This window comes from Perna viridis, chromosome 3 (assembly GCF_037379345.1).
Source record: "Perna viridis isolate PV_CMFRI_1.1 ecotype Kerala chromosome 3, ASM3737934v1, whole genome shotgun sequence".
Lineage (NCBI taxonomy): Eukaryota > Metazoa > Mollusca > Bivalvia > Mytilida > Mytilidae > Perna > Perna viridis.
The window spans coordinates 19,003,928-19,015,332 of record NC_142447.1 but is presented as its reverse complement, the minus strand read 5'-3'; the positions used below and the strand labels follow the sequence as shown (position 1 = coordinate 19,015,332).

The 11,405-nt window shown below is 33.5% G+C and overlaps 1 protein-coding gene across 8 annotated transcripts in view; it reads right to left on the bottom strand.

The window, feature by feature from the left end:
• LOC148621326 (putative E3 ubiquitin-protein ligase HERC1) overlaps positions 1-11,405 on the bottom strand; it is a 72,362-nt gene that overhangs the window by 8,053 nt on the left and 52,904 nt on the right. For all 8 annotated transcript variants that reach the window (XM_088575505.1, XM_088575498.1, XM_088575497.1 and 5 more), the window contains exons 55-67: positions 11,054-11,178; positions 9,800-10,002; positions 9,379-9,469; positions 8,769-8,924; positions 7,843-7,941; positions 6,862-7,035; positions 5,787-5,922; positions 4,648-4,796; positions 3,425-3,616; positions 2,721-2,859; positions 1,827-2,008; positions 1,096-1,251; positions 376-601 (exon numbers count right to left, since the gene is read on the bottom strand). In XM_088575505.1, the coding sequence (XP_088431631.1) occupies positions 376-601; positions 1,096-1,251; positions 1,827-2,008; positions 2,721-2,859; positions 3,425-3,616; positions 4,648-4,796; positions 5,787-5,922; positions 6,862-7,035; positions 7,843-7,941; positions 8,769-8,924; positions 9,379-9,469; positions 9,800-10,002; positions 11,054-11,178 (2,028 nt within the window). The remainder of the gene's footprint in view (positions 1-375; positions 602-1,095; positions 1,252-1,826; positions 2,009-2,720; positions 2,860-3,424; positions 3,617-4,647; positions 4,797-5,786; positions 5,923-6,861; positions 7,036-7,842; positions 7,942-8,768; positions 8,925-9,378; positions 9,470-9,799; positions 10,003-11,053; positions 11,179-11,405) is intronic.

Genomic DNA, 11,405 nt, shown 5'->3' with positions numbered 1-11,405 from the left:
CCACTGTTTGATACTAGTTCATTGATTAGGATTTTACATGTTTTTTCTTTTCAGGATGAGAACTTTTAACTTTTTGAACACACCCTGCTTTGTACTGTTCCTCTAGACTGACCCAGATTTTTATTTGTTGTGCACTGAGTCAACACCTGCAGGTAGGCATGCTATCCCATTCAAACACATTATTCTGATTCGAAGCCAACAAGTCATTACTCCCATGCACTTAGTGGAGAGACAATGACTACTCATTTTAATTTTTTCAAATGTTGCTCGGCTACATTGAACCTGCAACCTTCCGCTCTCAAGGTATGCACATTCCCTAAATTGCAGATTACTAATACTGTAATGTAATTATAATAAGTTTTATAAAATTGTTACCTTGACCCCAGGTAAATACTCTGCCATCTTTAGTCAATGCCACAGAGAACTGAGCACCACAGGCCACTTTCTTTATAAACTGTCCTTGCAGAGCTTCAATTTTGGTTGGGACCAATTTTCCAGATGTATTGCCCAGTCCTAACTTGCCATAGTCACCATCTCCAAATGCCCATACTGTGGACCCATCAGTTGATACACATAGGGTGTGATTCAAACCACAGGCAACCTATCAAAAAAACTTCTAATTTGAATTCTATAAAATGAATATAATCATAAAGGGGTGACATGTGGAATGTAAATAACTCATTTACTAAGTACATCCCCAAATGACAAAATATCATAATGTCACAAACTCACAATTTAGTGGGCAAGATATCAAACATGATTTTACTATGGATGCTAACAAAAAAAATTGGAAAATGACAAAATCGGAAATAAATATACAGTAAAAGAAGACATAACAGTAAAATCTGGATTTGAAAAATCTTGATTCAAATTTACACGGGTAAATCAGAACAAGTCAAGTCTAGATATTTATAATTAATTTAACCTTCTTTCCCTTATAAATTAATCAACAAAAGTAAGATTTTTGTTTGTTTAAGTTTACTACAGTAAATAATTATGCAAATAATACTCCTCAATTTAAATCATAATAATAAAACCTCATAAGAATGCAAATATTCAAACTTTTTAAACTATAATACCATTCTATATACATACAAATCCTACAGGATGACCATCCAATGCCATGACTTTCTCTGGTACTTTTTTGTTGGATGTAGATCCATGGCCCAGTCTGCCATAGTCACCATTCCCAAATGTAAACAGTTTACCATCAGCTGTTACTGCAGCACTGTGTTTAAACCCACATGCAAGCTAAATATAATAATAAAACAAATTTCATATGGTGAACTGTGAATGTACCATTACTTCATGGGTATACAAATTTGTGGTTTTTAAAGGGTTTGGCGAAACACCAAATTGGATTCCAAGTGAAAGTAAATTTTCCATTCATATGTATGATGCAGTTGTCAAATCCATGAAATGTAGAATCAACTGACATTTTTTCCTAAACCACAACAATTGGTTTCCATGAATAAAAGTAATTTCATATTTATAAGGGGAACACAACAGAACATGCTTTTGAACCACCAACTCTTAACTGTGAAAATTTCTCTTTTTGTTTTGGTTATCTCATCGATATTGTTTCCTTGTTTTCCAGATTATATTCCAAATAAAAATGTCTTTAAAGTAATTATGACAAAGCTAGTTATGTTAAAAGTGGTCCATGTTCAGAAGAACATTTCAAGTTTAGTATAGGACCATCTTACTTTGAAATGACAAAAAACATTTGATCAAATCACTTAATAACCATAGGGATTGAATAAACTATATTACCAGGTATATCATAAAATACAACTAAAATGCTATATCAAGGAAACTTTTTCTACCTTGACAATTTCCTCCCCTTGGAAGGCCTCTATTTGCCTTGGCCGCCTCTGCCTGTCACTGTTTCCATGACCTAGTTTACCATAATCACCATCTCCCCAGCTGAACACTTCGCCGCTCTCAGTCAGAGCCAAGCTGTGTCCATCAGAACCAACAGACGAGGTCAGAAGGGTCACAACAAAACCTGAAGTGAAATAAATTATTTTTTACAATAGTTTACAGTCTAATCACATTGCAAATGACAAGAGTTGTCATCACATTAAACAAAAAATGGGTCAAAGACAAAAATGGCCAAATTTGGTTATACAGACGGATGTCCAACAGACCTGAAATCGGATCCCATGATATGGGACTTGTACTTGATGCTGGATAGCAAATATGAAGAGACTACAATTGGTAGTTGCGCAAATAATTTTCACGTCCACTCAATATTCATCATACTATAATCTGATTTTCACTCTTTGAAATTGTGCCAAAAATTCTAATCACTGTAATTTTCTCTCAAGTATGCCTACAAGATATTCCAGCCAAAAAACACTTTTGGATTGAATTTCTGAAAATTTTAAGTAAAATTTACAAAAAAAAGTCCAGCATGACATTGCACATACATGTAATACCTTGGTATAGATAGCTAAAACCAGTCACATCTCATAATGATTTTTTTCAAAAGTTAAGCAAAACTGGGCATGACATTAGAACAAATGTTTGGTTACAGACACTACACCAAAACAAAAACAAATACAATGCTTCGCAGAGCACAGTTTGATATGACAGTAGAGGTTCAACCCAGAACATTTAAACATTCAAACTTGAACTTTTTGGCAGTTGTATAAAAACCAAAATGAATATATCAGTGTATATGCAGTTATTAAGAAGACAATCATTGAATGACCTACCTTGTATAGACGAGATAGCTGTAAGAGTATGGTGGTCATCTGAGTTTCCTTGTCCTAGTCTTCCATAACTACCTTCTCCACATGCTAATACTGTTCCACTACTCTGTACAACAAATGTACAGTTCTGGCCACATATTATCTGCAATGATGGGTTTTTGATGTATGAACATTTTTTTTCTTCTTTTAATTCAGAGGTGGGGCACAAAACTAATGGTCAATCTCAGAAATTATTTTAATTCATTTTTGTGGCAACATAAAGCATGGCACCTCCAGGCTGTATAAATGATTGACCCCATGATCTTAACCTTTGACCTTAGACCTAAAATACCAAGAGCATTCCAGACTTTTCAAAAGGACTAAATACCTACATGTACCAAATTTTGCCGAAGTTCAATGATGAATGTCAATTCTACAGTATTCACAAATATGTTATATACCTGCATGTACCAAATTTTGCCAAAGTTCAATGATGAATGTCAATTCTACAGTATTCACAAATATGTTATATACCTGCATGTACCAAATTTTGCCAAAGTTCAATGATGAATGTCAATTCTACAGTATTCACAATTATGTAATTATGTTATAAGGAAGGTTTGACAAAAAGACATACCTTAGAACTTCTTGATGAGAGTATGATAAAATTCTATAACATGATAAGGCATCTCACTACTAACAAACCTAGCTATTCCCATGTTACATACCTGCTGTGCAATACAAAATGTAGAAACTTTAGTTGGTACAAATGATGCCCTGCCTCCTTCACAGAGTTGGCCATGTCGACCATTACCCCAAAGATAGGCCTCACATTTCCCTCCCAGTTGCCAATCCTCAGGTCTCTGCATGGCCCATGCCATTATCTGACTGTCCATATTCAAGTCCCATTTCTGGTTATCCTAATGAATGATAATTACTAAACTAATAGGAGAATGTACAAAATTAACTGGAACTTAAGAACTAAATAATTCAGAGACTTCCAAATGATGGATACAATGTTCAAATTTCAGAACTATTTTCTTAACATACTTCAGTCTAATAGATATGTACATACCCCAGTATACCAAAAAGATTATGATGGTAAAATCCATATTTTGAAAAAGTGGAGAAAAAATTGCATGATAGCAGTCAGGGGCGGATTTAGGCAGGGGTGTGGCAGGCGTGTGCCCCCCCTCCCTAAAATTTGCAAAGCATGGGTTGTCTTGGGTAGATTTAGGCAGTTTTAGGTTGAAACTTTAATTTCTCACTAATTTTACCACAAAAGATATCTACACTGCACCCACTGAAGAAGAATATTTCAAAGATTTAACCTAAAAAAATGTTTCGCTGAGCGGAGCAAGGCGAAAATTTAAGTTGCTCCCCCCTTTATCTAAAATCATGGATCCGCCCCGGGCAGTTGGCTATAGTCTCAGTTGTTTTTCTTTTTCTTTTGTACTTCTAAGGAAAACCTCCCATCTTCTGTAGACCAATTTCTTTTACAACATTTTCATCTTCACAAAAAGCAATAACCAAAAATAAAATACTTGCAAAAAAAATGGTTCAAAGTATTTGCTCTTAATCAGCTGCTTGATCAATAAAACCTACAACGACTATGCTACACAGCACGTATTTACAGTAACACTGTTGTTACTTGTGGAATCTGGGAGAAAAGTTCCTTTTCCTATTAAGACCAACATCCTATCTAACTATTATATTATCCTGGGTGTGCGATTCCTTCAGCTTCTTATCAGTCAGCCTATAACTTCACCAATGGTCCAAAGATATTCTGGTACTGGTACGCATCATCATACCTCAGTAGAACCTGTTGTGGTTCCTCATCAACTCCAGGCTTTTCCAAATCTCCTAGTGTAGCAAGGCATTATTCAAGGCAAATCTCAGTAAATTTCCAATCAAAATAATATTATATACACACACACTCATATACACCTACCAGAATTTCAGGTCTCCTGTCACTAATTTCCTTATTCAGTAACTTAAATGACTCAGGGAATGAAGTCCTCCTTGTCAGAGCATCTGTAGACTTCAAAGCTGTAGAAAAAGACAGCAGCCACTGCCATTCTGGTACAAGTCTTTCAAAGTCTACAAAAAAAAATTAAAGATAAAATATCAGCAATTTACTGCCACACAGTGAACCATCGTAACAGTTATACTCTTTCTACATTTTCTTTATAAAATTGAATATTGGTATCACTGGCTTTCTTAATTTATCAAAACCATCCAACCATAAAGGGTTTGTTTCAAATAGTCTTCTTTATATAACTGGTTTTTGTAACTGCAATTGAGGTTTTCCATCTAAAATTGACCTTCTTTCAAGTAAGTGTATTTCATTTCTCAGTTTCAATTTGATTGCTAGAAAAATAACACAAAAAGATTCCTACATTAAAACATTAAAACTTGAAGATTATCAGTATCTTTATTCTCGACAACCAAAGAAAGAAATTCTAAACCCTTGAACAGAAGAGGACAAATTCTCTGGGACTAATCTTCATCAAAACACCAAAAAAATTGAAAACACATAATCTGCTACACCTTATTCAGTTTTTACAGCCAGTTTTTCAGTCTCCCATAACAAAAACTAGGAAAACAAAACAAAATCAAAATGAAGGCAAATACTGTACCAAAAAAAAAAATATTGTACCAAAAAAAAAAAATTGTACCAAAAAAAAAATTTTCAAAATCCTTTGAAGTGTTTTGTGTAATGTGTGGATGGATGGACACACAGTTATATTAGTTACATAGTCATTTAGTGACTGGGTATAGAATTTACCTCGGCCAATTAATTTTATACTTGGCAAGGCATATGGTCATTGAATGACTTAGTATGTAACAAATTTACCCCATTGATGACCTACACACACCAACAAAATATTTTCATTTGAGTGAAACATTTTGTCTCCATATTTGTTTTGAATGATATCCAGAAAAAAACAATAACTCAAGCACTGACAAGGTATAAAACATTGACAGTGTATAAGAAATACATGGTCCTCATGTAGTGCTAATACGGGACAGGGATTGGCTGAAAATTTCAGAGGTGGGGTAATTCCTGATACAAGGTGTTTAGCTTACCTGATTGTCCTTGGCAGTGGTGTGGCGGCACTGGAGTATAACATAGAGCCTTTTCAAGGTTCAAGCCAACTGCTAATACAGCTAGATATTGGAGGAAGCAACTATGGACTAGCTGTTGTCCTGATACCACTGTTGCCTGCATGTACAAAACCCAAAGCTTCTTAAATAAACCTTTTTTAAAAAGATTAATCAGATTTATACCACAATGTACTATGAATAAAATGCAGTTAGCTCTTTTGTGATCAACTTTTTAATGAGATAGACCAAGGGTAAGTAAGGGACATCACTCTTGAAATCAGTTATATGTTTGTATCATAATCCATTTCACATCAAGCGTTCATTTGAAACAAAATGGAATCAATCAAAGTTACTTTGATGCTTACATGAGATTGATGTAAAATGCTGAATATAAACATTTCAATTATTTGTAAGAGTTGTGTCCCTTACCTAAGGTCTACCTCCTTAAAACCTGATTAATTTTAAACTTTGATTTTCAAACTCTGTTAAATAATGAAAATTGACACTTCATTTGGATTCAAACAAATGATAACACTAAATATGTATACCAACAAAGATCAATCTAAGTCATAAAAAGTATTTGTTCTTAGTATATTTTAGTGCCATATTTACCCTACTCGATGTATGTTTATAATCATAGTAGAACAATGTAAAAACCATTTTGTCCAATTACTAAGTTTTGTTTTTTCCCCAGTAGACTAAAAATACAGATAAAAATTATTTTCACATAGTATCACATTTTCAAAAAGAAGTCAAAGACAGAAATGGCCAGGTTGCCATAAAGTTCCTTAATAGGAAGGAGAAGTGCAACAGAACTGAAACTGCATTCCACAATATGGGACCCAATACTGAAGTTGCAAACTAAATATCTAGTGGCTGTGATTTACGGTTGATGAGAAAAATGTAACAAAAATATTTTCCCCGCCAGCCCACCACCGGCCTATCAAACCGACATCACCATTCTATAAGGCAATTTGCACAAATGCTACCCGGCCAAAAAGATTGCATCATGTATGTCCACTGGAGAAAATCTGTGAAAATTAGCAATTACCCTTACCTTTTCATGTAAGTACTGATCCTGTAAAACATTAGGCAGATATTGTAGAAGTCCCTGCAGACATGGAGCCTGACTCAATCCTACTATTCCTTGTTGTTTCAGTGATTTCCTGGCAATGGCTTGAGCTCTTTGTTTCATGAAAGTCTCAGGCAAGTAGTGTAGTAGTACTACATCCTGAAAATATTTGTTTGTTAATTAAGGTGCTGGTTTCAAGTTCATTGTCACAAAAACAAAATACAGTATAGAAACAAACTGAAAGACAATGATATGTGGAACTCTATGTCTTACATAAAAACTAGAAAATGTGAGCAAAGCTCACTAAAGGAAAACTCAACTTTCCATCCCTAAAACCGTAAGTTATAAAAAAAATTAAAATAAGACTTAAACTATTTGAATATGAGATAAATATTCTGTGAAAATACACCAAATTCCATTCAGTGATAAAAGAGGAGTTGGGGATAAGAGACGGGTACCCCATATTTATTTAAGGCAAAGTCCATGTTTTGCTATGGAAAACCGTAAAAAACATTCAGATCAAATCTGACAAAGAAGGTGCACATCTTTAATATTAAATAAATATTCTGAGACAGCTTCATTAAATTCCATTCAGAGATGTAGGAGAAGCAACAGATTAGAGATGGTGTCCCTCTCTGAAGCAGAAGAATGTATTGATAAATCAGTATTTACCCCCCTCCACTTTGCAAGACAGGGTATAAAGATCACATTTTCATATTGAATTATTTCATCTTCCAACTTCAGCTGCATAAAGGATTTTTTTTACATTGAATTAAAAATGCCAAACTTACAGTATCCTTTACAAATGTATATGTAAACGATTAATATTATCACTAACTTTCACACAATCTTTTTAATAAACACAATTTTTTCTTTATTAGACTTTTAAAAGTAGCTGTAAAATTAAGGAGAGGATTTATATCTGGTAAAACTGTCCTATATAAATTTAATCAAATTTATTTTTACCTTCACCCTGCTAAAGCAGGCAGCCATTCCATAGTCAGCATACCATGAAAGATCATTTACACCTCCATTCTCTATGTGTGTCTGGAGTAAACACCCATCCTGAAATACACAGGGTTGAAAGTGTGATGATAAGCTGAAAATATTTGGTTGGGTGTCCTGCCCATTTCAACTACTTTACCTTGGTATGTTTGCTGTGGAATTTGTTTTTTTTAACTTAGATTTTTGAAAGTTTTTGCAGGTATTGTGTCTATTCAAAGTTTGCTGAACTTTAAAACATGACTGGTTTAAATAGGTACTGTTATCATAAAAAATTTGGTGGTTGCTTATTTTTTGCAGATTCTACTAAGTGCACATATTTGCAGATAAAAATTTTCACTTTTTTAAAAATAATTGGTATTATATAGCGTTATGAATCCATTTGACTGGTACTATTTTTTGCGTTTTTTTGTCAACCATGAAAATAGTGAAAATTAGTACACAGGTTAAAACGGGTTTCATTGTAATAAATAAACATTCACAATAGCTGAGTTCTATGTAAGCAATACATCTATTTGAGGGTGTTGAAGAATAATCAAGGGAACCAAGATTCTAGCAGAAATCAAAAGAATGTAATCCAGGGACAAAGATAAGACATGGACAACAGACATACACAACAAAGAACATAAATTAACCAAAATAATACATGCAAAGTAACAAAAGCAAAAAAAGCAACTCGGACTCCACTAAAAACAGGAAGCATGGACCAGGTGCACCAGTAGGGTAAGTTTCCCCTACTTTTCTAGAAACAACTATTGAGTTGCTCATAAAAAGTCAAATACAGGGCAGATGAAAGAGGAAAGGTAAACTATGACACATTGAACAAATCAGTTCTCATGGTGCAGATGGATACACAAAAGTGTTGAGACCATAGAGAAACCAATACTTACTGACAGTGACCATATGTTAAGCCAACCCCTGGTACATCCTGAGGCTAACATCATGCCATTAGGACTGAAAGCCAGAGCTGTTATACCAGTGATGTGACCATAAAGTGTCACTACTGGTGACAAAGTTGTCTCCTCACTGTCTTCATCAGTCTGCTCCTTAAAATTCAACAAATTCAACACTGTATGAATACATATATACTATAATTTCGTGACAGTGTTAAATATTTGCCACAATACATGTATGAGATTGTAAGAAACCATGAAAAAAATGTTCCTACAGATGTTCATGTATTTGCAACTAAAATCAAATTACCCACACTGCATTCAGATTGTTTTTAACTACCAAGCAACCTCAAATTTCAAACCCTGCTGTATATCACATTCCTTTTAAACATGAAATAATTTTATACATTCATAACAATTACTGACTGACACTTTACTTTCAAAGCCCAGTTAAGACTGAAAAAGAAATTGTTGCTTAACACTATACCCAATTGTTCAGCAATGACAAACATCTTAACACATTACAGTTGCTTTTTTCTTATGCTTTTTCAAGCAAAAACATATCTCGTTTAGAAAATCAATTATTGTCAAAAAAAAAAAAAATTACCAGTCTCCTTTCTCGGAATGGTGATAGACTTATATCACTACTCAATATCTGAGGAACTGTCCATACATTAATGGATCCAATGTCACTACCACTGAAATATATGGAAATAAGAAATTTTTATCAAAGACCTACTTAAGTTATCAATGAACAATGATATCCTAAAATGTTGTTTTTAAGCCATAGAATGGCCTAGTTGGGTATCTGTGTTGTTACAACAACTTCTCTTTTTCTTGTTTTAATGTAAAAAAAAAGACTTGCCACTTTAATTATAAAAATGTATGCTACAAATGAAGAAACTCATTTTTTCTATATGCAATGTTTACTGTACATGCATTCAGTATCAAAAACTTTCTAGAAACTGCATTAACTGTAACAATGTTTCACAAAAGGCCATTTTATATATTATTTAAAACAGTGATACCTTGCTAGCATCAGCTGTTTATTATCTCCTTTTCCTAACAGAGAGCACCATTCCAGGGTACCAGCAGGGGATGAGTGGGGAAGTCTGTACAGCAGGATTAATCCTTCCCTCTGTGGAAACCATAACTTGACATTCTGATCCCCATCAGCACAGGTGGCTAAGACATGACCAGTGGGATCCCATTTCAAGCAAGAAATACCACTCTGAATAGCAATGACAATTTTTTGAGTAATAAATTATTACTAAGATTTTTTTTTTAATTTTTCTAACTGAAATTATAAAAACAGAAAATTCAAAGGATATAAATTGAAACTAAACAATTCAATCAAAATAGAATTATACTGTGTTTACATTAACATTATGCACGTATAGATGAGAATTGTCCCCAGTATCACAATGAGTCAAAATGTCATAGGTCTTGTACTGTTGTTAATTTTTGCTATCAAAATCAATAAAACTTTTAAGATGGAAACAGTAAATGTTGTCAGATTTTATCTCTAACAACAGTTACCTTAGACAAAACAATTTCTGTAATTGAATTGTAAGAAAATACAGCTTGAACATCGAAGAAAAAGACCATAGAAAACAAAATTTTACCAAAATCATCAATACAAATCAGTAAAATAAAAAAGTTCAAGATTTTTTTACTTATGAGACAAGAATATTTCTAATCTTAAGTCATGTGAGATTTCCTCTGATCATACAGACAGCAGTGATTTACCGAATGTTCCCAGTGTACAAAATTTTGATAAATTGAATAATAGTGTGAAATAAATTCAGTAATTTCACTCTAAGACTTTCTCCCACCAAAAATAGCAATGAATAATAGAACAATCAATTGGATATCATGAATAAAAAAATATGATCACTCGTGCCAAGAACGCATAAAGATTTAACTCGTTTGCAGAACAAGTTCTGCACACTCTTTAAATCTAGGCACTCATGATCATATTTTGATTACTGACTCTTTCCAGTTAATTATCCTATTAATCTCACCCACAGGTTGGTGATATCATAATAAAATGTTTTAAGAAATGTTGCAAATATATATCAGGAACTCAGCAAACTTATCACAAAACTTATTTTTAAAAGTGAGACAAAACTCTAAAACTGCCAGAAAATGCATGACTGGAAAATCAGACACTATCAAGTAAGATTTCACTGATTTTGTTTTATCTTATCAATTCTGTAAATCAACAACAAAATGATACAATAAACTCCATAATATCTCTGAAACTGAAGCCAATAAGTTACCTGATGAGCTTCTGTTGTAACTGGTTGCTCAAGGTCCAGTTTACTACAAAGGGATACTACTCCATCACTATACGCCACAGCAAAATTTTTGTCCTCGTCAAACCAAGCTAACTGTGTGACTGAAACTAAAATAAAATTTTTTTGACATTTCACATGTATATCATTTGAATATATGCATAGCCATATGTCCCCTGCTGCTACAAACAAAAAGTTGAAGAAGCAAAAAAGTCCCATAACCTCTGTAAAATTTGTTAAATCTAAATCACAGTCCAATATGATTAACTTCATACTGTGACTAACAATACCATAAAACTTCAAAAAAATCTATTGAAAGGTTTTTTGAGAAGTTGCA